This window comes from Mus caroli, chromosome 1, assembly GCF_900094665.2.
Source record: "Mus caroli chromosome 1, CAROLI_EIJ_v1.1, whole genome shotgun sequence".
Taxonomy (NCBI): domain Eukaryota; kingdom Metazoa; phylum Chordata; class Mammalia; order Rodentia; family Muridae; genus Mus; species Mus caroli.
Genome location: NC_034570.1, coordinates 153020360 through 153047318, shown reverse-complemented (window position 1 = coordinate 153047318; position 26959 = coordinate 153020360). Strand labels below are relative to the sequence as shown.

Sequence of the window (26959 nt, the reverse complement as noted above, 5' to 3'; positions counted from 1 at the left end):
CAAATCAGACATTGGTTGGTTATTCCACAAGTTCTGCGTCACCACTGCCCAAGCATATTTTGCAGGCAGAATAAATTGTCAGTCAAGGCTCTATGGCTGGGTTAATGCCCACATTTCTCTTTTAGTAGCCTGTTGAGTACCTTCCTGAACCAAAGAGACTAGAACATAGAGGTGAGATGAAGCAACCTTTGGGTATTTGCCCAAGTATGGTATAGCTGCGTCTTGAGGTATTATCAGTCTCCTACATTCTAGAACTGCCATATTGATTTCCATAGTGGCTATACAAGTTTGCACTCGTACTACAAATGGTGGCCTGTTCTCCTAGCTCACGCTTCTCTCCAGCTTGAGCTGTCACTTGTGCTGTTGATCTTTGTAATTCTGACAGGTGTGAGATGGAACCTCAAAGTAGTTTTGATTTGCATTTCCCTGATGGCTTAGGATGTTGAACATTTCTTTAAGTATTTCTCAGCCGCTTGAAATTCTTATATTGAGAATTCTGTTTAGATCTTTATCCTGTTTTTAATTGGATTATTTGTTTTTTGATAACTAGTTTTTTGAGTTTTTAAAATATATTTTGGATATCAAACAACTATCAGATGTGGATGTGGTAAAAGTCAATAGGCTACCACTCTGTCTGAATGACAGTGGTTTGTTTGTTTGTTTGTTTTTTGCCTTACAGAAGTATTTTAGTTTTCATGAGGTCCCAGTTATTAGTTGTGAACTTAGTGTCTGCCCTAGGAGTGTTCTATTCAGAAAGTCATCTCTTGTGCCAATGCACTCGAGGCTCTTCCCCCACTTTCTCTTCTGTCGGGATCAGTGTGTCTGGTTTTATGTTGATGTCTTTGATGTACTTGGACCTGAGTTTTGTGCAGAGTGATAAATATGGATTTGTTTGTATTCTTCTACATGCATTCAGTTTGACCAACTACACCTGTTGAGATGCTTTTTTTTTTTTCTAGTGTGTTTCTGGCTCCTTTATAAAAATTAGATGTTGATATGTGTTTAGATTTATGTTTGGATTTTTAATTAGATTCAGTTGATTGAATATGTCTGTTTTTATGCCAATATCATGAGGTTTTTATACTATACATCTGTGGTACAACTCGAAATCAGGGATTTCAAGCAATTTTTTTTTCAAGATAGTTTTAGCCATCCTGTTATTGCTGTTTAAATTTGACTTTATCACGCAGTATCTTCTTTTCCACCTATGGTAATTAAAAGTTTTGGTGGGTATAGTCTGGGTTGGCATCTGTGCTTTCTTAGAGCCTGTAGCTCATCTGTCCAGGCCTTCTGGCTTTTAGAGTCTCCATTGAGAAGTCAGGTTTAATTTTAATAGGTTTGCCTTTATATGTTAATTGGTCCTTTTTTTCCTTACAGTGCTTAATATTCTTTCTTTTTTTCTGTATGTTTAGTGTTTTGACTATTCTGTGGCAAGGGGCTTTCTTTTCTGGTCCAATTTATTTGGTGTTCTGTATACTTCTTATATCTTTATCAGATTGGCATTGCCGTCTTTAGGTTAGGAAAGTTTTCTTTTATGATTTTGTTGAAGATATTTTCTGGGTCTTTGAACTAGGTTTTCTTCCCTCCATTTCTATTTTTGTTATCTTTGGTCTTTTCATAGTATCCCAGGGTTCATGGACACTTTGGGTGTGGAGGTTTTTTATTTAACATTTTCTTCTGTACAGTTTTTTTTTTTTAATTGTATCTTTAACTCCTGAGAATCTCTCTTCCATCTTTTGTATTCTGTTAGCAATGCTTGACGTTGTAGTTCTTGTTCACATTCCTAAAGTTTTCATTTCCAGAATTCCCTTAGTTTGTGTGTGTGTGTATGTTTTTTTTTTAATTGCTTCTATTTCTATTTTCAGGTCTTGAAGAGTATTATTCATTTCCATCAACTGTGTTTTTTTGGCTTTCTTTAAGAGATTTATTCTTTTCCTCCAATTGTTGGTGCTTTCCTGCATTTCTTTAAGGTATTTATTAATTTCCTCTTTAAGCATCTCTACCATCTTCATGCAGTTAGTTTCAAGGTCTTTTTCTGTCCTTCAGCTATGTTGGAATATTCAGAGCCTGCTGATAGCTGGCTTTAGCGGAGACACATTGTCCTGGCTGTTATTGATTTTGTTTTTATGCTGGTGTCTAGGCATCTGGGTTTGGCATGATTATATATCTAAGTGGTGATTTATGGATTTGTCTTTGTTGTTTAGGTGTTTTGTTTCTTGGTTTCTGTTTCCTTTTTGGATTTTTTTTTGGAGAGTGTGATGCTTTTGTGTTGCCTGGTAGGATTTTCTTGGATTTGATAGTTGAGGCCTCTGAGGGTTCCAGAGAAAATGTGCTTCTTGCTATTGGATGACATCAGGAATGGAGATAGGCTAGGGATTTGAATAGGTTCAAAGGAGGGAGAAGAGGGCTCTTTTTGTTTTGCTTTGTTTCATTTTAAAAATCCGGATCTGCTTATTTTGCCTCCTTGGACTGAGGAGAGACAGTGAAGAGAGGTCACCCCAGAGGATCTGTTAAAGCTCTGGGCATGAGACTGGGGTTTATATCTAGGAACCAGAAGGAAAATGGAAAATCTACAGATTAGCAGGAGTGGTCTGTGAGCTAGTAGGGAGTGCCTGCTGCTGTTGGGGGCTGGGACCAAGTATCATGTAGAGAAAGCAAGCTTAGAAGGGGAAGCTCTGTGGAATTCATAGGAGATGGGAGGAGGGAACAGGGAAGGCTTCCAAGGGTGTGCTGTTGGGTTGGGGACAAGATTAGGGGATTGAGTCTGGGAAAAGAGAGAGGAGAAGGTCTACCTTCAGCAGACCTAGTTTTCTGGTGGGCATGACCTGTGGTTTAGCAGGGGTGCCTGCTAGAGTTGGGGGCTGGGAATAGTGAGGATGAAGTTGGGGTTAGGAAGGCATGATCTGTGGCATTCACAGAGAGATATGGACAGGGGGAATGGAGGCTGTACTTGGTATTCTGTTGAATCACTGGGGCAGAGACTGAGGGTTTGGGTCTGGAGGGACTGAGAGACACTCATTTAACATTTTGATCATCTTTCTGTGCCATTAAAAATTTCATAAATGCAATTTTAAAATGGGATTTTATAGCTTCACACACACACACACACACACACACACACACACACACAGTATTTACAGGGAGGTCAATTCAATAATTCAATTGTAAATTTCGAAGATAGAACTCAACAAGTGAGAGTTAAAGCATGGAATAGCTTTCCTTTCAAAGCGATCCTAAGAGATTCCAGAAGAACACGTGTAGACCTGCTTGACAGAGGAAGCATCTGTGTGCTAAACCATACATGTGAGACACAGACTGTTCTTCTTGTCCTTGATTTCTCAGTGCTTTAAGCTTGCTCACCGCTGTTCTCTCTCCTGCATATGTGTCAATTTGACCATGTTTTGAGGAGACTACTGATGAGTGTCCATCTGTCAGATCTCAAATGAACAGAAGCCACTGAAGCAGGAGCCTGGAGGGCTTCTTCCACAGTTTTTTTGATGCCTGGCAGTGCATGAGGAGCATGGGGTAGGGAGTCCATACCTTCTTACCAGCCCCCTAAGTCAAAGGAGAGAAAGGATGGTGTCAGTGTCACACAGAATGACTGCAGCTTGGACAGTCTGCCTGCTTAAATTGCTCATCGTGTTTAACAAGCTTGAAAAGGCCTCTACAGCGAATCTGATTTTCAGAAAGGTCTAAAATCTATGCAAAGGGAAGAAAGAAAGAAAGAAAAAAAAACCTTTGGAGAAAGAAGCAAAGAGCCCAAATAGATCCTAAGTAGTATTTGAGGCAGTAGTATTATTACCCAGCTATTAAATGGATAGCATGGCAAATGCTTACAATTTTGGTGCAGCTCTGCCTCATAAAAATTTATTAAATGTTGTGCTGAGCACTATGGGAAATAAACAAGATATGACTTTGTAATAATGTGGTAGATTTTTAAGAACATGAATTCTTAAACTCATATATTTGAGTCTGTGATTTTTTGGGGGGAGTTTACATATTTTTTTCTAGACATATTTTCATTACTGAAAATTTTTCTTTCAGGGAATGCTTTCATCCTGCAGTATATTTAAAATATATGTCTCTGTGTATATATATACATATATATATTTATTACTTATAGATTTAATTTTAGAAATAGCCAGGCTGTGTGGAACTAAGTCCTATAAACAAGGTAGGTGATCAAAATGGAGAAAATTCTGTTTATCTAAAGGGAAGTGTGACTGTTTCATAGAGTGTAGCTTTTTGGGGGAGGCCACATCAGTTTTAAAAGAGTTCCTCTTGGTTTTTGGTGCTATTCTTTCATTAAGGTTATCCTTTAGATTGACCATGAAGTAAAATACATACTTATGTATCACTGTTCTTATGGGCTTATCAAAGTCCTAAGTTCTTACACACAGAAGACAAAAAGGGTTTTGAATCTTTAGGAGCTACCAGGAAAGTAGTGATGACACAGATATGGAAGCCAGGGAGAGGAACCTACCATCCATCACTGGGGTTGGGACAGGGTAGAGATGACTGTATGAGACATTCAAGACACTGGTCACTGAGCAGATGTCCCTCCTCAGCTTTCATATATATTGGAAAGGTAGATGTTAGCTTTCTGTGGGATTGTCCCATCTGCTTTTCCACCTTGTATTTATGTTTCCTGTGTGTTTTACCTGGATTAGTTTATGAGTAGAAATCTACACTTCTAAAGGACCTTGGCTGCTTCTGCGTGGATTCAGATTCTCTTGTCCTTGTGTTACTGCGGAATAATCTGGAAAAGGGAAGTAAAGAAGAAAAGCAGTTGGCAAGAGTAATTCTGAATGGATTCTTGAACTAAGTGAACAGGACTGATTAGAGGTTTCAAATAGCTGATATATTTTCTTTCTAATGCACAATAGCATATAGTCTTTTGCATTAGAGTTCAAAAGACTTTGGATGTGGGCTAGTGTACTCAGCTTATACAGCGTGTAGTGTAGTGTAGTGGTGTACAAGAGGAACCCAGCAAGGACCATGTCTTCTCAGATGCTATCCATGACCCTCTGCAGAGGCAGTCATTGTTCCCTGGTTTCCATCACAGGTTCCTTTAAATACACCCTACATCTGCAGTAAGCTTGAATCATATAACAAAATGCCATTGTGTGCATAACTTTAAAAGACACTTTTATCCAGTGTTCTCAGGGCTGGGAAGTTTAAGGTCAAGATGTCTGCTGATCTGTCCTGGTGAGGGCCATCTTTCTTCTCGGAAGATGGCTGCCTTCTTGTTGTGTCTTCGTATGGCAGATGGGGCTGGGTCTCTGGTGTCTTTTATTACAGGAACACTAGCTCTTTCAAACTCGAGTTCCACCATTATGACTTTATTTAACCATAATCATTTCCTTATATCAAATACATTGACCTTGGAAGGATCTAGAATCATCATGGAAACAAACCTCTGGGCATGTCTTTAACTAGGTTAGTTAAGGTGGGACTACTCCACATGTTGGGATTTCTGAGATTTCTGACTGCCTAGGAAGGACAAAGGTAGCTGATGATCAGCATCTGTTTAACTCTGCCTTCTGACTATAGATGCAATATGACCAGCCTCCACCCACTTCTGCCATAGGCATCCCTGCCACCAGCTCCTCAGGGTCAGTGTGTAGAGGTTGCTGCAATAGTGGTCCAAAGTTTCCATCCCAAACCGGCAGCAAAGCATGGCTCTGTACTCCATGTGGTACTGGTTTTGCAGGCATGAAAAGTGAAAGACTGACTCAGCTATCATATAGCTATCATATAGCATATCCAGAGAGCCACCGAGCCTAGGAAACGTGGGGCAGGCTCAGACTTAGTTCACTGTTGTCCTAGAAGGGCAATAGTGCAATGGTGATGCCTAAGTGACAGTGAAGACCCCAGGGTGCTAGAGATGCAACACATTTTCCTATGTAGTCTCTAGTCTTTAGGTTACTTAAAGCCATTGGACAATCATCAGATGGAAGATGTGCAGGACAAGTAAATACTGCGCACTAAATCCTGAGAGGTGTCAGTATTCAAAATGCACAGGAAACAGGACCACGATAAGGAGGTGAAGAAGCATGGCCGTTTATCTTCGTGTCTCTGTCTCCTGGCACAGACTCTTCTCAGTGTGCTAAATTTAACGGATCGAGTGCAGACTGTGTGGTTATGATGGACTCAACAGCCAATCTCTTTGTCCTGACCAGGAGCTAAAAGGACAAAGCTCAGGCAAGGAATTCCAAAAGCCAGAATGAGTATGGTAGGAGTAGGGAACAGAAAGGTTCAAGGAACTACACTTTAGCTTACAGAAGGTCGAGTAGGACAGGCTGGTAATGATGAGTACTTCAATAAGGTCAGGTAACCCAGTTCTCTAATGGGGACTGACTCTAAAAGGCCAGTTTATCTCTGCATCCCACAGCAATCTGGGGTTTTGGAGTAGGGGGTGAAATGTGAGATTTCCTTTTGGGAAATGTATTCTGGTGCGTACGGTGGTGGTGGTGCATGGTGAAGCTGATGTCAACGTGCTGTTAGCTGATGGTAGATGGTAGCGCTTTCTTCGTCTGGGCTTCGTCTGTGTGGTTTAGCTCCTTCAAAAGGAACAACAATTCCTGTTGGGTGTGATTTTAGGCTATTCCTTGACTAAGTGCAGTACTCTGCCCTTTAGCCTGGGCGGTGGCATCTGACTGAAGCTGGGAGGCAGTCCAACCCTAGGCCAGTAGGATTGGAAACTCTAGGGAGAAGCAGGGCGAGAGGCGTGGTGTGGGCGTGACCGTCTCAAGACCAGGCCACGCCTCCTTCGCCTCTCTGGGCTGCGCAAGCGCGTGGTGGGCTGTGAGCTGTCAGGATCCTAGCAGCGGGAGGCAGGGATCGGACATCGGTGCAGGTACTCCGCCGTGTGAGCCCAGCACAGCGACAACCGGGACAAGTGTTTCGAGGCCTGGGCTGCCTGCCAGGTCACAGAGTCGAACAGGGACCTGTGGGGCAGTTGGCCGCACAGGCAAGATGGGGAACCGGGAGATGGAAGAGCTGATCCCTCTGGTGAACCGTCTGCAGGACGCTTTCTCGGCTCTGGGACAGAGCTGTCTGCTAGAGCTGCCACAGATCGCCGTGGTGGGCGGCCAGAGCGCCGGCAAGAGCTCAGTGCTCGAGAATTTCGTGGGCAGGTGAGCGCACCGGGAGCGCGGTGGGGGCGCGTCCGTGGGGGGAGCCCGGTGCTTCAGGCCGTTGGAACATGGAACGGTGTGGGGAGCCCGAGGGTGGACTAGAGGCTGCAGCGGATTGGAGGCAGAGCAGTAGTGTTCCTAGAGCGGGCGGGGTCCTCCTTGCTCTGAGCATCCTTCGTCCCAGCATTCTCTACCCGGTGGTGACCCCCTGTCTGCCTTTCATCCTGCCATACAAAGCCATTTCCTCCCCACCCTCGGTGGGGGAGTCGGGGTACGCCCTGGGATCCACTTCCCTAGCTAGCTTGGTGCGCGCCAGCCCCTGGCAGCCTGGAAGCGCAGCCTGGTGCTTTCCAGTCGCCAGTTCTCTTTCTCAATATCCCTCTCCTTTCCCTGTCACTCTCCTGGAGGTTCTCAGCCGGGATGTACCCCTCCTTCTTCGCCCACACCCCCCTCTCCCCCACCCCACCTCCCCGCTCCCCGGTCCCCCCATCCCCTGTCCCTGACTCTCAGGTCTTCTCAGCTGTTTACTGTTTGAGACAGTCATCGCCTGCCCGGAGCAGGGGAGGCGGGGTGTGTGAACCCCGAAATCGCTGTGGCGAAGGCTTATGGGGGAGATGCTTGCCTACCATTCGCCTTGGGAGCTGAAGAATAAACGGTGGTGTGTTTATGAGTGTGCACCCATTCACTGCTCAGGCATGACTGAAAACCCGAGACCTCCAGGGATGACCGTGGACTTGCGATGTTCAGGTGCCGTGTCATTCCTGCACCATCTCAGAACTGACCAGCATATCTCTTGCACTCTTTCTATGCCATGCGCCCCCCCTCCCCCGCCCCAATCCTTCCTTAAGCTCTTGTTTATCCAGCGGGTCTTCAAGCTAACATCCAGAATTCAAATTGTAGTTATAGCTTCATGTCTCACAATTTTAAACAACAACAAAGAGTTGTTATTGTTTTGAGTCAGGAATCAACGTTTTTTTCCAGCAAACAATTCAGGAAGGATTGAGTTACCTTCATGGCCTTGTGTGAGGAGTGCGTGCATCCTGAAGGCTGGAATCTGTTTCCCAGTAGTAAACCAGGTAGAACGTGCAGCAATGGAAACGGTGGGCTGGATGAGGCAATCTGAGATTACACTTTGTTCTTTTATTTAGCTGGTGAGCGGCTTGTGATGCAGACGGTTCCTGCTGCGGTTCTCCATCTCCTTCTTCCTTTTTGTTATTGCTTGGCAATGTGTAAACTGTACTGCTGACTATTCCCACATTTTTGGGTGTGAGTGTCGTGAAGTGCGTTTCCCCTTTTCTCGGATGATGCTCGCTCCATCTCTCAGGAGATACTCTTCATTTTTCTTGCTTCAATGTGAACTAGAAAGATAAAACCGTGTAATTGCTCGCAGTTGGCAGCTACCCTTTCGTAGTTAGTTCCCTGGATCATTTCTCCTTGGTTTTATAATTAATTTTTGCTCAATAATAATAATAAAAAGCAACAGCAAAGCATTTTGCCTACGTCATCTCAGACCTCTGGTCCAAGGCAAGAAGTTATTTAATGATACTCATTCTTAAGGATTAAAATCATATTTCAAACGCAACAGCCATGCTCTTATGCATCTTCCTTATAATTTACTTGGATGGGCTTATATTTAAGCATATTTTGCTCAGTGCCTTTGAATTCAATGTAAAGTGTATGCACATATCTCAGTTCTGCCCTCCAGGCTTTCAAATCATAACAATCTTCCTAATGGTATAATGAAAATGTGTACATTTCTCCTCATTAGCTGTATTTTTCTATAATGAGAATAAAACAGAGGCACAGGAGAGTAACATATTTAATCCTGAGCATCCTTCCATAATAAAATGAAAAATGGGGACTATAAAAATCAGAGCACTTATCAGAATGTGTTAGACATTTTCCCTACTTTATAAGGTTTTACCAGTAGTGACTGTAAGGCTGATAAGAAGATAATGAACATAGAATATGCTCATTTAGTAAGTATATAAAACCTTTCCTAGCTGCAGAGTAGCCCTGTCTAGCGCAACTTATATATTAAGGAGAAAACTTAATTAGAAGGTCATTTGACTTTAATAAAGATTTCGGTCAGTGAATGATTGAGGAATCTAATTTCTAATTATAACTCAACCTTAGGGGAGGAAAAAGGAAAAAAAAACCCTTCATTTTCAGAAGTGAATCAGCCTAGGTTGAAAAGAAAAGGTTTTCATGTTTCAGTGGAATCTTTTAACTTTTATTAAGCAGGAGCTTCATAACGAATATAAGGTTCTTTAAGAGGCAGTCTTTCTCCTCTGCTCATAGCTGTTCTCACTGCAATGCTTGACCAATTGTGCAGTGACCGAGTACAGACCAGCACCAGGATCTTCACTTGGGTAAACTGTTTGCTTCTGAATTAAGCTCGTTCTCTTCAAAATACTCTCCTGTTTATTGACTGTTTACTTACCACTTAACAATCCACCTTTAGTGGCTGACCATATCTTTCCATCAAAAATAGTGTGCTTATACTGTTTTTCTTTTAAAAATGCCATTGAATGTATTCGGTTGTGGATGTATTTGTTTAGCTGTATCTGTAAAATCAATTGTCGGGTGACAAGTTTGTTATGAATAAAATGTGTCATGAATGAGCTACTTGTTTGTGATTTTCTTGCTGAAGCAATGGATTTGCATATTAATGTGATATAGAGTGAGTAGCTAGATTGTTGTGATTGTTCAAGGCGAGCCTATATGCTGGCAGTGAGAAACTGCTTATGCTCTAATACCCAGAAAGTTAAACCCATGGGCTGAAGGGTCACGACCAGACTCTCATCTGTCCATTGGTCTGGTTTGTAAATGGAGTAATTGAATTTATTCAGCTGTTTTCTCATGTGTGTATTTATATGATCGTTCTTGCCCTCCCTTCCAGCTGAACTCAGGGCCTGGTGTATGCCAGGCAAGTGCTCCATCACTCAGCCACATTTTCAACTCATCCCCCCCCCCCCCATTGTAGACTTGAATCACCCTGTATCCCAGGCAGGCATTGAACTTGTGACCGTCCTCCCTCAGCAGTTATTGTAGCTGGGATTACAGGCCTGAGTCACCTGCATAAACAGAAAAGATTTGGAGGCCTGACTCTAAATTTGTATATTTAGATTGCAGTAATGGTAAAAATAATGGCTAATATTTACCGAGTTATTGCTACATCTTGGATGCTACCTCAGGTCCTTTTATATGAGTAATCTCATTTAATCCTCATAAAACTCTGAAGAGGTAGGCACACTTATTCATTTCATTTTACCTAATAGTAAATTAAAATGTAATGTGCTCGAACAAGTCACTTGTGGCTAATTTGAATTAATGTAAAAACTTCAGTTCAACCTGAGATGTTTGAACTCCTTAATCCAGTCTTCAAAACCTGTGTGCTGAACATGGAGGTTTATCAGTCCTTTTGGTTAATACTTGCAGTATCTTTCTTTTTGGTCTTATAACTCTGGGTGCTATATTGATATGATTTTATTTCCACTATGTTTTATTTCCACCTACTGTCTTAGAAGCTTTAATGAAAAGATACACATTTTTATTTACTAGACATTCCTGAAGATAGCTATGAAATGTAATTGAATTGTTTCCTTAAGTATGTGTTTAGAGTGCATATAACTTATTTATTGAGGTGCTAAGTGAAAACTGTACAAGCTGCTAATGTGCAAATGTTTTTAATGATACACTTGTTAGCAGCACTAGTTGCTCAGTGCTAATTATATAGGCAGAAGGTTTCATGTTATTTTATTTCAGTCTGAATGGTAAACAGGCCCCCGGTTCTCAACAAGTAGAGAAGTTGTGGTTCCTGGAAACCAGATAAAAGATTTTTAAACACTGACTGTATGGGAGCTTATTTCAGTGTGAAACATTATGTATAAGGCTTATGAAGATGTTGGCTATCTTGTTTGAGGGGAACTGAGTCATTTGGTGATGTTGTTGTCTATGGCCAGAGAATTAAACCTAAAAGCTTATTCAGCTCAAGGACTAACGGACTCAACTTCTTGATGGACTTCGCGAACATGCTTCAAAGTAAGAGTCCTCTAATTGTGATCGAGATGAAAACTTATTAAGCCATTGAGGAGAAGGATTTTGTTAAAATATCAAAGCATGTAAGTTATTGGATTTTCAAAGAAGAAATGGCTTTTAAGGTTGTCGCTACTAGGTCAATGGTTGGTAACAGTTAAAATGGGAAATTATGCTTAGAAATCTCTAAGGAGCGTATTCAGTAAAATATGAAAAATGTGAACTGTTTTTTTATCTAATGAGTTGGTGGAACCTGAAATTATGAAGGCATTTGTGCCGAATCAGCATTATATAATGCCTTTTAAGGACATCACAGGATCATAGTTAGTAAGATTTATTCACCACAACCAACATCCTTTATTTAAATACCAGTAATGTCCGTAAAAGATATGGCTCAGTGACGGAGTTTCGACAGAATATCTTTGTTTTGGTTTTACTTATAATTAACCAATATTTTAAAAGTTCTTAATGTCATAAAGAATGATGTCGAGGGATTGAGAAGATGGTTCAATGATTAAGAATGCTTGCTATGCAAGCTCTCCCAGTATGGTATTAGGTATGGCCTTAGGTGACTGCAACCCCAGAAACAGATGGATCCCAGGAACTTGCTAGCCAGCCAAGCTAGTCAGAACAACAAGCATCAGGTTTAGTGAGAGATGCCATCTCGAAAAATAAGATGGAGAGCAATAGGAGAAGACACCAGACGTCTTGCCTTCTTAGGCATGCATCCGCAACACTTGTCCTACCAACCATAAACCACCAGCACTATACCAAAGCTAAAAATGTTGGGCAGGCAGTCTTCCATAATCTCAGAGGAATGGAAACAGTATCAGGCACACTAGAAAGTAGGGTATTGGGCTCTCTATCAATTAGATGTAATATTTGACTTGTGTATTAGTATGCTTTCCATTGTTATAGCAAAAATGGTGGAGACTGGGTAATTTCATAAAGAGATGAGGTTTATTTAGTTCAAAGTTTTTAGAGGCTGGAGCCTCAACAGCATTGTATGGTTCTGATGAAGGCTTCATGGTGGGAGTGTGGGGGAAAGAGGTACAGGTCTCATGGCTAAGTGGGAAGCATGAGAGACAAGGAGGGGGATGTTCTCATATAACAACCGTCTTGGGAATTTATCCAAGTCCCACAGATGTGCATCAATTACTCCAGAGATCAAAGACCCCAGTGATCTCAATCATCCTTCCCCAGGTCTCATAAAAGTTCTCCGTCTCCTTACCCCGGCCGATGGAATCCAAGCTTCTCAGACAAACCCTACCCACAGCAGAGCAGCATGAGACTTCTGTAGACCTCACCTTTCGCTGTGGCTAGTTAAATCATGAGGTTTTACTTATCATGATGGTCTCATTTACTTTTAAGAGGACCAAAGGCAGTCAGGAAAAGGAGACTTTTCCCTCTCCGACCAGGGACAAATTAAGAGAGCTGAAAGCTGATGTACTGTATAGAACAATCAAATTTAATATTCTATATTAAAACTTTAAATATTTAATATTCTATATGGACAGAGTTCTTCCATTTCCCCATCTAAGTCTACTTTTCAGGGTCTCATGTTATCAACATTGCTGTACAAACCATAAATGATTATGAATACTACACGTTTCAATATTTTTAAAGGGAAGGGCAGTCCAACATTTGTTTTGGCCTTACTGAGTATGTAGGCCTGCACTCTTTGACAGAGTCCCCATATTTCTCAGTTCTTATGGTTTTCACATCCAAATGCCAATGGGGATAAAACTCAGAGGCAGAGAGGAAAGTTATTTGTTTAGATTGCATGGCTAGTAAGCAGCCAAACCTTGACATAACCTTGGACAAGACTCTTACTGGAATCCTTGAGAAATACAGAAGTAACATTAATGAACATCTATTGAATGCTAATGCTAAGATTAGTGGGCATATAAGACATCCAGAAACTGATGTCTGTGTGTGTATGTGTGTGGAATATATAAAACACCCAGAAGCATGTGTGTGTGTATGAATATATATGTATTAATATGTACATATATATGTGTGTGTATGAGGTATGCACACAGAGAGAACTGCCAAGCTCAAGCTCACCAGATGCCTCAGCAGGGAAAGGGGTGTGCTCTGTCAGCTTAATGGCCTGGCTATCCATGGAATCTACATAAATCTGCTCTCTGACTGTCACACAGTACCATGGCACATGAACCCTCCCATTAGTAATTAGTAATTAAAATAAGAAAACTGACAGAATAAAGTATGAGACCATAATTTTCAAACGGATATATAAGAAAAAGGCTGTTAAATACACTGTCAATTCGCTGGGATAAAAATTTATAGCATATTTCTTTTTGAAATAAAGCGGCCCTCCCCAGGCTGCAGCTCTGAAATCGATCTACGATTTAAGTGGAAAGCATGGAAAGCAGACAATGTATGGGTTACAGTGTCACTTACGCTCAAGGCCACATGTACCGAAGTATCAATGTCAAGGCAGGGAGGTGGTGATCTGCGTCTCAGTGTCCAGCTTGACAACAAGCTATTGAATTTAGACTGTATTTTTAATCACAAAGAGATACTGTACATTGAAGAGGGGAAAAGAAAAAAAGATACTGGAGAGATTAAAAATATGACTGAGGGTTGATGGGAGTCACATGCACAAGCACATGCTTGTGCGCGTGCGCGCGTGCGCGCGCGCACACACACACACACACACACACACACACACACACACACACACACTTCTGAGGCACTAATTCTGAAGAGGAATTCTATATTCTATTTTCTTATTTCAATATGAAGCACTTAGTTAAAATTTGGAAATAAATTAGATCCAAAAATGTGAGAGAAAATTTTCTATAGGCAAACCTAAAAACATTGTCTTGTTCAGAAAGTATGAGAGGAAAGAGAAGAGGTTGACTTTAAATAATGTATATTGCTGGGTGTGGTGGCCTTTAATCCCAGCACTCCAGAGTCAGAGGCAGGTGGATCTTTGTAAGTTTGGGGGCAGCCTAGCCTTCATATGAAGTTCCAGATTAACCATAAGTACAGAGTGAGACCGTGTCTTAATATATAAACTTAAAAATGTGTAGTTTTCAGAAACCATTTTCAACAAATGAGAGTGTTTATAAATAGTATGCTCGCGGCACTTTGCACATCTGTGGCTGTGAATAGTCTAACTTTTCTTCCTTTACCAGAAGCAAGAACTTTGGCATCAAACAAGATTGATGTAAGAAACCTCCCTCTGGTTTAATTTACACTCATTTCTTGGCGTTAGATACAGCGAACCCAAGAGATTTGTCCAAGGTCAGGAAAAGTCAGAGAGCTGGCTTTGGAACTTGATGTTCGGAACTCCTGGCCTTGGGTTTGGTTTCATTGTCTGCTCTCCCTCCTCCTATTGTTTTCGAGAGCCCCCCTCTTACCCCCACGCAGCCTGCCTGCTCCTTTTCCCACCCCGTAGTGGTACTGGTATTGGAGTAGACCTTCTTGACACTTCCCTGAATTGCTCTTCTTGCTAGCACCAACAGTACACGGTTCCTCCCGCCCCGCCCATACAGGATGGGAGGTGGAGACTGGAAAGGGAGTTCCTCTCAGATTTAGACCAGATAATTTTCTGAGATGGTAAGCCCTTGAGTAAAGTATGAGATTCAGAAGGTCCAAGTGACACACTAGAGTGACACACTAGAGTGACACACTAGAGGTATTGTTGAGGTGGGCATCAGCTAGAAAGCTGAGCCTGTCATAGTCACTGACTTTTCTCAAATCAAGGCATGCTTCTGAAAAAATTGCATATAAAGAAACAATAGGCCCCAAATGACACTCCTTAAAGAAAGGGTTGAGTTTCTAGGTTAAAACCAAATGCATTTGTGTAGCCAATGACATCCTTCAGTTTGCCTGGTTCATAGTCTTGCTTTTATTGTCTTTGCTGTCTTCAAGTTAACTGAGAGGCATTAAGGAGCATCAATATCATTATATAAGTTATTTGAATTGTCAGTTTTAAACAAACATCAATATTGTTTTAAGTCTTTTATGTTGAACAGAGATCTCTATTTCCAGGTCCTGAATGGGTCCATCGCTGATTCCTTACGACAGCATGTCATGTCTCTGCTTTAAGGAAATGATGGAGCTATGAGTTGCATATTTAGGTATATTAGAAATAGGGTTTCTGAAGTACCCCCTTTGTCTACTGTGTTTCTGTGGCCTGGAATAAATAAAAAAGATAGATATACTTAAATAAGTAAGTTGATAGGTGCCTATCCCAGTTAGGGTTACCATTGCTTCAACAAAACACCATGCCTGGGGAAGAAAGGGTTTATTTGGCTTATTACTGCCACAGTACTGTTCATCATCAAAGGAAGTCAGGGCAGGAAAACTCAAACATGGAAGGAACCTGGAGGCAGGAGCTGATGAAGAGGCCTTGGAGAGCTGCTGCTTACTGTCTTGTTCCCCATGGCTTGCTTAGCCTGTTTTCTTATAGGGATAGCACTACCTACAATGAGCTGAGCCCTCCCTCAGCCACCACCACTTTTTTTTTTTTTTTTTTTTTTTTTTTTTAATGCTCTTCAGGTTTGCCTACAGCCTAATCTTACAGAGGATTTTCCTTAATTGAGGTTTTCCCCCTCTCAGATAACTTTAGCTTGTGTTTAAGTTCACATCAAACCATCCAGCACAATGACCAATCTTTCTCATGGTTGGTGGGTTTCCTTTAGAGACCTGCAGAGAGCAGCTCTTGAAAAGGAGTCATCCCATTATGGTGACCAGGCTTGTGCTTGGCTGACTGGAGTGGGCATCCCATCTCTGACTTTCACAGTATATAAAACCTCTTTGGGCTTTAGCTTACACATTTACTTCATATTTGGGGTGTGTGTGTGTGTGTGTTTGTGTATATTACAAAATTACAGTTGTATTAAAGTGCACTTCTAAAAAGATCGGACTAACTTAGTGCACATTTGTGACTCCCTGAGAGAAACGGTTATTCACATCCAGCAGTATTACAATGCAACCGTTTTCTCTCACAGAAACTGGATTTAGATTACCTCTCCCTTCCAGCAGTTTCAAAGCACTTTTTTGTTTATGAATTCATTAACCTCTTTATGTTCCCTGAGAGAGTAGTAAAGCATAGTTTGCTAATTTAATTTATAAATGAAAAGTATTAAGTTGAAAGAGAAATCAAGTGACGCACAAGGAGTCTCAAGGTAACTCCTAGAGACGATGAAGGCAATAGAAATGGAAATAGTACAATGAATTTTGCAGGCATTCTTAGCCATTCTAGAGAATAGATTTTTTTTTATCACCTTAAACGTTCTTTATTTTGTGTGTGCATGCATGCGTAGGTATGTTGGTGCTCATGCCACCTAGGTCAGAGGACAACTTGTGCAGTTGGTTTTCTTTTCCCATCATGTAGTTCCCAGAGATGGGCCTCAGGCTGTAAGGGTTGATAGCAGGCTCCTTTGCCCACTGAGACATCTTGCTGGCCAGGGAATGGGTTTAAGGGACACATTTGATTCTATTATATGACCCACATCATTTTTAGGGTATACTTTTGTTTGGAAATGTTAGCTCTGTCTCTCTGTCTCTCTGTCTCTCACACACACATACACACACAACACAAATACACACACACACACACACACACACACACACACACACACACACACAGAGAGAGAGAGAGAGAGAGAGAGAGAGAGAGAGAGAGAGAGAGAGAGAGAGAGAGAATGACAGGTGTCTATCTTTCTAGCCCAGCTAAAAGTCTATCTACTATGAGAATTAGGAGTGTGTTTGTGGGTTTGGTTTATCATGGTGGCAGGTCCTTCCCGGGTATGTTTCCCAGGTAAGGTGAGGTAGCATGTTGGTGACATCCACTGCTGCCCTGTCTTCCTCGAGGCTTGTCTCCAATGTCCTTGTGCCTAGGTCTCTGCAGAGTTCGCACTATGTGATTGGTTTCCTGTCGATTTTCCCAATTATTTGCAGCTTCCTGTATACCTGTTATTTTTTGTAATGTGATGCTGGCGAACAGCAGGAATTAAATGATTGTTTTAGCCACATGATCCTTTACAAGCCATTTATCTAAGCTGAAATAGACTCTCCGTTTACAAAAAAAAAAATGGTTGTGAGTGAGGGGAGCATGGAACTAGATCTGAGCTCTTCAAACTATGTGATGAGTAGCAGTTGGTTTTCTACTGCTGTGATATCATATCCTGACAAAGGCAACCTACCAGAGAAAAGGGGGCTTGTTTGCGCTCACAGCTTGATCCATCATGGCGGAGAAGCCATGGCAACAGGAGCTTTTGAAAGCTGGTCACATTGTAATAGTCTTCTGTTTTTTATGCAGCCAGTACACAAGTCCAAGGAGCCGTTTTCTTCTTCTAGGGTGGGTCTTCCCACCACAGTTAAAGCCATCAAGATGATTCCCTCATAGATGTACCTGAAGGCTTGTCTAGATAACTCCAGATCCTGTCTTAGCCACAAAGGTTACAACCTATTAGTGGGCCATGGTGTCTAAGTAGTTGGTTGATAACCTTAAATAGACACCCAGTTACATTTCAGGTAGCAATGGCAGATATTTGTAAACATAGGCCAGGCAGCATTAGCCTGTACTCTTGTTCTTCTTAAAGCTGTTGAATATGTCTGTACCATTTTAAAGCTAACACTCCTCTAGACCTTTGGCCATTCTGCATTTAAGTGGATGAATTTATCTTTTCCTTATAGTAGACACACTTCCCATTACACAACACTGTCCTATGAAGACTAATTAAAACAGAGATCATTTTAGTGTGGTGAAAAAGTAGAATATGTCTGTAATAAAGTTCAGCCATTCTAAATGAATACGTAATAAAAATTGCCCTTTGTCCACTGAGACTTCTTAAGATCTATCATTTACCTTTGTGACTGCCAGATTGCCTCTAGGCTTATGCTTTCCTTGTGTGTTCACACACGTATGTGTGCGCACATGTGGGAAGACCAAAGTTCAATGTCCAGCATCTTTTAGAATTCATTTTACATATGTGAGTACACCATCACTCTCTTCAGGCACACCAGAAGAAGGCATCAGATCCCATTACAGGTGGTTGTGAGCCACCATGTGGTTGCTGGGAATTGAACCCAGGACCTCTGGAAGAGCCGCAGTCAGTGCTCCTAATCGCCAAGCCGTCTCTCCAGCCCTTGAGTGTCTTTCTTAATTGCTTTCCATCTTAATTTTTGAGTGAGGGTCTCTCTCAGAACCTAGAGCTCACTGATGTGACTGGAAAGTCAATGAGATTCAGGGGTCTTGCAGTCTCCACCTCCCTAGCACTGTTTACAGACTTCTAAACTCAGGTCCTTGTGCTTGTCTGGCAAGCACTTTCCTGGCTGAGCTATTTCTCTAGCCCGGAGTTTATAGTCACATAATGTGAAATTTAATTTTGAGGGCAGAGCGATTTTAATACACTTGTTCATAGGTAGCTGACAAATACAATGGCGAGTTCTGCTTAAAAGCTGGTAGTGGATGGGTTAGTTTGGCAGCTGAGTCCCTTCTTTAAGAGTCGTGTTTTGAGAGTCCACTGTATTTCAGAATGGGGGGAGGCTGTATGGGTGTAGTCACCTTCTCAGAAAGTTGGTACCCAGTAGACTCTGATATGCATGGCAACTGCTATTATTTGGGTAAACAAATGTGATGGAATCTTCATTATCGACTTGATAGGATTGAGAACCACCGAAGAGACGTGCTTCTAGGCATCCCTCAGAGATTGTCTTCAGAGATGCTTAGCTGAGAAGGGCAGCAAGGCACTATTCTATGGACTAGAGCTTCACACTGGATGAAAACGAGGAGGTGAGGGGGATGCGGGCATCCATCTCTCTCTGTTTCCTTGCTGCAGACACAGCTTGGCCGACTGCCCATGCTCTTGCTCTCACACCTTCCTGGCCGTGATGGACTGTACTCCCAAACTCTGAGCTGTAATGAACAAATCTTTATATTCTTGTTGCTTCTATAGAATCTAAGAACGATTTCTTGAGAAGGGTTGTAATTTAAGATGCATATCAAAGAGTATGAATCTGATAAATCAAGATTTGGGCCAGTGGCACCAGGTGAGAATGCTTTTATGGAACAGAGACCTCTCCATCCAGCCTGGATAGGAATGGTGGGAGATACCTGGCAGAATGAACTGGGCCCTATTTTGGGTCGCTAAAATAAGAAACCAGTCCTTAACCCAAGAAACAGTGAGCCCTATGAATACTTAGGGGGGATGCAATGGAGCCAGGTTTTAGGGAGATTAAGCTGACCACACACTGTATCCTGCACAGATGAAAGATGTATCAGGGGCACTGCTGAAAATTGACCAATATAATGGTGATGGAGGTGTGAGCTTGTAATTTTAATAGAAACAGAAAAAAGATCATTTCAGGGATAGTCTATGATTAACGAGGAAAGCTCAGAGACAGGAACCCCAAATAATTTTAAACATTGACTGGGCCCTGCAGGAGTGTTGGTGTAATTTATTTAGATAAGTATATGTGCTGAAGGAAGGAATGCGTCCTCCCTCTGCTTCCAACTAATTGAGTCTCTCACTGCACCTGGGCCCTGTGGCACAGGCCAATTAATAATCCCAACAATTCTGGAAATAGCAGACTAGGGATTACAAAGTCAGATCAGCTTGGTTTATATAGTGAGTCAAGGCTTTTCCTGTCTCAAAATTAAAAAAAGAAAGAAAAAGAAAAGAAAAGAAAAGAAAAGAAAAGAAAAGAAAAAAGGAAAAGAACATGCCTGGATCTATAGCTCAGTGTTGAGTTGTTTGCTTAGCATGCCTGAGGTTGATCCCAGTAGTAAAAGATAAATAAATATTTGACTCCATTCCATATCCAGGGTCATCCATGAAGCTCCCCATCTGACCACCCTGGCTGTATTGATTGTGATCTCCAACAATCCTCCCCTACTCGTTGCTCACGGTGTTCAGCAGTTGACTGTTTCCATGTGTTAGCTCAATATCAGTTCTGGGACACTGAGGTGGACTGAAGACCTTTTGTTAGCATTCTGCACAGAATTTTGTATCTTGGATACTATTATTTGAGGTACGGTGATAGACTGGCTGTTTGAACCCGCTAGAGCTCATACAGACATCAGAATCTGCAATGTGACTGTGTTGGAGACTGGTCCGCAAGGAAGTAGTTAAGAGGTCATACACGTGGGGTCTTGTGCTAAAAGGATTAGTGACCCTAAGATGGTGATTCTCAGCCTTCCTAATGCCATGAGCTTTTAATACAGTTGTTCATGTTGTGTTGACCTCCGACCATAAAATTATTTTGTTGCTATTCACAAGTAATTTTACTACTGTTATGAATCATAATGAAAATATCTGCTATGCAGATGGTCTTAGATGACCCCACCCAAGGGATCTCTACCCACATGTTGAGAACCACTGCCTTAAAAGGTGAGGCATCAGAGACTCCCTTTGCTTCTGTGGGCCCAGGAAGACAAGGTCCAGAAGGAAGCAGCCGTCTATAAGCCAGGAAGAGTGCCTCGACCTTGCTCTTAGATTTCTAGCCTCCACGATAGTCAAGAAATAAATTAGTGTTGTTGGTGCTACTGTGCCTGAGGCGGCGCTTTGTTATGGAACCCTGAGCAGACTAATGCAGCTACTTAATTCTTATTGAGTTCTCGCTAGTTAAACTGGTGATGCGACTTAGATGGATCAGACTGAGAGCGGGGATCCTGGCTTTCAGGAAGAGCTCTGATTTTTTTCACAAGAAAATTGGCTCACGAACCCTTGCTCTCGACAAACTAAAGCCCTTAGTCTGTGTTCTATAGAGTCATCCCTTCTCTGGCCTGAACATTCCTCTCCTTTTTTTGGGATGATACAGACATACCTCGGAGTGTACTGTTTTAGCCTCTTCCTGCTTCAGTTGTTGGCTTAGCGTTACCCCCCCCCCCCNTTACAGCATCCACATCGATTTGATTGACAGGGGAAAGTGTTACTTAAAAGATGGTCCATTCCAGGACTCCTTCCCCCAAGGCCAGTATATATGTGTGTGTGTGTGTGTGTGTGTGTGTGTGTGTGTGTGTGTGTGTAAGATTTACCTAAGGATCTTATCAATTAAAGGTTCCGGGGCTCCCCCCATGGAGCCTGGTGTACTGGCTTTGGAACAAGCCGGAGCAAGTTGTATTTTTCCAGAGCTCTCTTTGGAAGTGCCCCTGGTAAACAGCCAGTTATGAGAGCTGCTAACCACTATTTCTATAATTCTCATGATTTCTACAGCTGTGGATAGGCAAGGCAATATATCTTTTCCTCCCAATTTTCACACCAAAACCACCCCTGTTAGAGCCACTGATCATCTATAGTAAACCTGATTTCCAAATGTGTCTGTGCCTAATTATGAGTTCCTATTGACTGAGTCAAAGTGACACCAATGACCTTCTGAACTATAGTTATGGACTGATAATGGCTTCGCTATGTGTAATCCTCCAATCTAGCCTCCACACAGTCATACACGATTGAAATGTACCATAGTTTATATCTGGAGTGTCCTATGGTGGCCTATGTATTCAAGTCTTGGTGGTGTTAAAGCCTGGGCACCATTGGGAGGTGGAACCTTTAGGATGTGAGGCCTTATAGAAGAAGCCGAGTCACTGGTGGCAAACCTTGGGTGGGGTATATCTTAATTACTTTTATGTGGCTGTCATACAACAGCATGAACAAGGCACTCTAGAAAAGACAGCATTTAACGGGGTTCATGGCTTTAGAAGGTTAGAGTCCATGATGATACAGGGAAGGCACAGCAGCAGGAACAATTGAAAGCTCACACCTCGAATTGAAAGCAGTAGTCAGAGTGCATGGGAATGGGGGAAGCTTATGAAGTTTCAGCTCTCGATCCTGTGACACAGCAAGGCCATACCTCCTAATCCTTCCCAAATAGTTCCACCAACTAGGGATCAATTATTCAAACATCTGAGCCTATGGGGGGGGGTGGCATCTTAGTTATGGCTAATGTCGCTGTGTTGAAATACCATGACCAAAAGCAGCTTAGATAGGAAAGGGTTGTTTTTTCTTACATAGCTTGAATCACAGACTATTGAGAGAATCTGTCTTAGGGTTTTTACTACTGTGAATAGACACCGTGACCAAGGCAACTCTTATAAGGACAACATTTAATTGGGGCTGCCTTACAGGTTCAGAGATTCAGTCCAGTATCATCAAGGTGGGAACATGGCAGCATCCAGGCAGGATGAGAGTTCTATATCTTCATCTGAAGGCTTCTAACAGAACTCTGACTTCTAGGAAGCTAGGAAGAGGGTATTAAAGCCCACACCCACAGTGACAACTTACTCCAACAAGGCCACCCCTCCTAATAGCCACTCCTGGACCCAAGCATATACAAACCATCACAGAAGCCAAGGTAGGGCAGGAACCTGGAGGCAGGAGCTAAAGAGGCCATGTAGGAGTGCTGTTTACTGGCTTGTTCCCCTGGCATGCTCAGCCTGCTTTCTTACAGAATCCAGGACCACCAGCCTATGGATGGCACCACCCACAATGGTCTGGGCCCTTTCACATCAATCACCAATTAAGAAAATGCCCTACAGGCTCACCTACAACCCAATCCTACGGATGCATTTTCTTGATTGAGGTTCTCTCCTCTCAGATGACTATAGCTCAGGCCAAGTTGACATAAAAACTAGCCAACACTGGGAGGTACTCTCATTCAAACTACCACAGGCTATCTATTTTTTTGTTTTATTTTGTTTCCTGGACATCATGAGATGAACAGGTTTTTTTTTTTTTTTTTTTTTTTTTTTTTGCTAGGATATGTTGCCTTGATACAGGTCCCCAAAGCAATGGGGCCAAGTGACCATGGACAGAAACTTTGTAAATGTGAGCCAAGGCAAACCTATCCTCCACGACATTGATTTGTATTGGACATTTTGTTCATAGTGGTGAAAAGCTACGTGACACAGTAAGACACTCAAATCAAGTGACGCTACTGTATTTAGATATCGAGTCTCTTGGCGTATCATCTAAGGCCTCAAGTGGCTCAGTCCCTTCATGGTTATCTGCTGGTATTCTTGATTAGTTACACCCTGAGCACACTCACCAGCTCCATTGCTTTTATTCATGTGGAGGACCTCTTCATAGGAATAACATAAGGGTCCTGGCCAACTCCTCCTCTACTTAACTCAAATCTTCTTTTCTCTAGGAAGCCTCAGGGGCCTCTCACACACTGTCTGGGTACTTTGTCTCTCTCCTGGACATCTGGAATTCTCTCTGTGCTTCTTTAACATTATACTTACCATATTGCATCAAATTATGTTTATTGCTTCTACTACTAAACTGTAAATTCCTTAAGGGTAGAATCTCTCGTATTTGTTTATATTCATTTCCAGTGCCTGGTAACTTCCAAATAAATACTGACGGAATTAACCAACAAGCAGTATAAAGAGGTTTCATGCTTTATGGCACTTGACTTCTTTGCAATGCATGATTCGGTCATTTGGGCATTCTCTGAGCTTCAGTTCCTGTCTTAGGCATGAGAAAGACTCCAATAAGAAAACAGGGACGTGTGTGTGTGTGTGTGTGTGTGTGTTTGTGCGTGTGTGCGTGTGTGCGTGTGTGTGTTTAAAATCTGGGTGTTTTCTATCTAACAGAGACCTCAAGTTATCAAGTAACTGGGCACTAAGAACTGGCATAGATGTCTCAAGAACACTGACTGGGATAAAGTAAGAGCGTGAAAGGAAGGGAGGTAGAGATTTCCCCGGAAAGCTACGATTGGGTGACACTTCAGTTGGAGGACAAGGGCTCAGCCACGAGAAGACTGAGGAGCGACAATTGGTTCCATGAGAAGGGGGTTCCATGTGGCAAACTTCTGCAGTGTCTCAGAACTGAGTGTTGGTGAGACTTAACTCACCATGATGGAAGCCAGAGAGGTGGGAGGAACATGGCAGGGAAAGGTGGCAGAAGGGAGTTAGTAGGTTTTATTGGAGCCCAGCTAGGGTTAGGGTTTATCCAGAGCACCGTGATAAGGTGCAAAAGGGAGGGTTTTAATCAGGACAATGACATAATCTGATTTACATTCTAGAAAGGGCACACTAGGTCATTGAGGATTGCAGCAGCTGTGGACCCTGAGGTGCCACTGTAGTTAACATGCCTGAGAAAACAGAATTGTGATTGTACATAATTTTAATAACTTCATGCCTGCAGTTAGAAGCAATAGATTTAGTTATTGCAAAACAAGAGTGTGATTTGGCACATCAAGCTTCTTTTCCACTGTAGACTTTATAAGCATTCAGTATCAACCAATCATGGATTTTTTTTTTTAAATGAATGATACATGTTGGTAAAGACCTATGGAAAATGAAATCCTTACAAACTGCTGTTTGGAACAATGGGATTTTGTAGAGGGTTTTTTACTTGGTTGGAGGTTCTTGTTTGATTGTGGGAATGATCCAGAAGGGGAAGATATAAATACAAGAGGGGAGGGTAACAGAAAGAACAGAGAGTGTGATGGGATGCAATCCAGGGCTTCTATGAAGGGATGGCTCATCCACAGGGCCTGAAAGGTATAGGTTGTTGAGCTGTCTGTGAAGTGGCTTTCTCTCTCTCTCTCTCTCTCTCTCTCTCTCTCTCTCTCTCTCTGTATGTGTGTGTGTGTGTGTGTGTGTGTGTGTGTGGTGTGCAGGGAAGCTTCAGTTTGAGCAGGAGACAGGGAAGGAGAAAAAGGTAAAGTTCAAAGCATAATATGATGTTCAAGGAAATGAAAATGTGGGCCATAGAAAAAAAACTGTTGAAAGCTATGTGAGATTGTTTCTTTTCTAAGAAAAAAAATTCACTAGTCTTTCTGAAATGTAGGCTATATTAGATGGGCTTTTTATAGAAGAAGAGACCTAATAGAATGTATGGATGTTTGTGTATGTGCTTGCGTATGTGTGTGTGTTTATGTGTGTGTGAATCAAATATATGTGTATAGATCCACATTTACATGCAACACCTGCGTGCATGCACACACATAATCAAAGAGGATCTACTAGGTTGGCTTCATTACACAATCCAGTCAGGGCTGGGTGCTACTCCATAGGTTTTCTGCACAATGGAGGGACAAAACCCCAGTAGCTGCTTAGTCCTAGGTGCTGGGTGCTTCTTCAGTCTCCACCTAGTACTGAAGGCCCAGAGCTCTATGGAAAACCATTGATCTTCAGTCCATGTTTGGCAGTTAGGGAAGCTAGAGTCTGTTAACAAAGTATGGCAGTCACAGCGACAGATATTCTTTTTGTTTGTTTGTTGTTTGTTTTTTTAGACAGGGTTCCTCTGTGCAGCCCTGGCTGTCCTAGAACTCACTCTGTAGACCAAGCTGGCCTCGAACTCAGAAATCTGCCTGCCTCTGCCTCCCAAGTGCTGGGATTAAAGGCGTGTGCCACCACTGCCAAATTTTCTTGCTTAGAAGGAAGCAGAGACAAACAGGTGTCACTGCTCTTTCTATCTGGGCTGCCCAGTGGGAGGTGCCACCCATTTTGCAGGCAGGATTTCTCACTTCTGGAAATGCTACCGTAGACAGGCTCAGAGACATGTCTCCAGCTGAGTCTACATTTCCTCTAGTTGTCAGTCAAGATTAACATCATACAGGTTGTATCAAGCTTCTCTACAGTCCCCATTCTGCATCTTCTCAGCGTGATGTCCTGTTCCCTTCAGGATTCACCATCTGCCTCTCTCTCTGTCCACACTCCCTCCCTCCCACTGACCATGGTGTTCCTCTCCCTTAAACTAGAGTTCAGAGAATGTGCTCACTCACCTTTGTGTGACTAACTTTACTTACCTCTCAACAAACAGCTATGTGCTCTTCCAGGAAGCCTTCAGGTAGGACTAAATGGAGTCCAGAAGACTGCAGGTTCATAGAGTCCTATCAAAGGGATGCACTGTTTTAAGACAGATTCATGTAGCAGTGTTCTTGTGTATGTGAAAGAAGCCAATGACCCATGAAGCCATGGGCTCCTGCATTGTTGTGGCTTTTAGAGTCTGCAGAACATATAATATACACTCTTTTAATTGCCTTTTCAGTCCAAAATGTAAGTGTACAGTAGCTATAGTTCTTAATAAATGATAGGTTAAAAATAACGCTTACACAAATATTTGCATGTCCCTCATTGCAAGGACACCAGTTCTTTTTATTTATTATATGAGAACATTGCATATTCTCATATAATATTTAAGACAAATAATGAAAACCTGTCACTGAAGGCCTTTGATCTTTGATTTCCTGCTTTGGATCTGTGGATGGCAAATGGAGGGCACGTTTAGTGTGGAAGGAAAAGATTGAGATCTGCCTGTGTTGTCTTCACTTAGGTCTCCATCTTCCTGGGCACAGAGGACCAGTGCTAGTGATGGGGAACAAGGCCTAGTAACTGGCTTAAAACAAGCTAGCAGAGTTTGGGATGAGGTCTGCCAAGCTGCCAGACAAACTCCCAGTTGTCTGGTGAACAGACAAGACTTGTGGAAACATCGTGCGTTTAGTGGAAGCCCCTGTGCTGAGAAAAGGGGCCTCAGTACTAAGCTTAAACCACGAGGCGCACAAAGAGCTCATAGCATGTGCATCTAACAGACATCCCTGTTTGGGACGGGGTGTGTCATCATTTTCATTGTACTGTGTGTTCTCTCCTTTAAAACTGCGTATGAATCAAATGCTTGCCAGAAATGCTTTCTCATTGTTTTGTGTAATTAGATTATAGATACTTTAATTTCCAGTTTTGGTTGCCAAAAGTTTCAAATTTTTGATTACGTTTCTTTTTTGGTTATAGAGCTTGGCATTCCTAATTTAAAAGTGTGTGTGTGTGTGTGTGTGTGTGTGTGTGTGTGTGTGTG

General features: G+C 42.2%; 1 protein-coding gene across 6 annotated transcripts in view; it reads left to right on the top strand.

Annotated features, from left to right (window-relative positions):
• The first annotated feature begins 6514 nt into the window (after positions 1-6514).
• The window catches only part of Dnm3 (dynamin 3), a 462213-nt gene continuing 441768 nt past the window's right edge, over positions 6515-26959 (top strand). For all 6 annotated transcript variants that reach the window (XM_029478106.1, XM_029478097.1, XM_029478095.1 and 3 more), the window contains exon 1: positions 6515-7139. In XM_029478106.1, the coding sequence (XP_029333966.1) occupies positions 6979-7139 (161 nt within the window). In that variant the 5' untranslated portion in view covers positions 6515-6978. The remainder of the gene's footprint in view (positions 7140-26959) is intronic.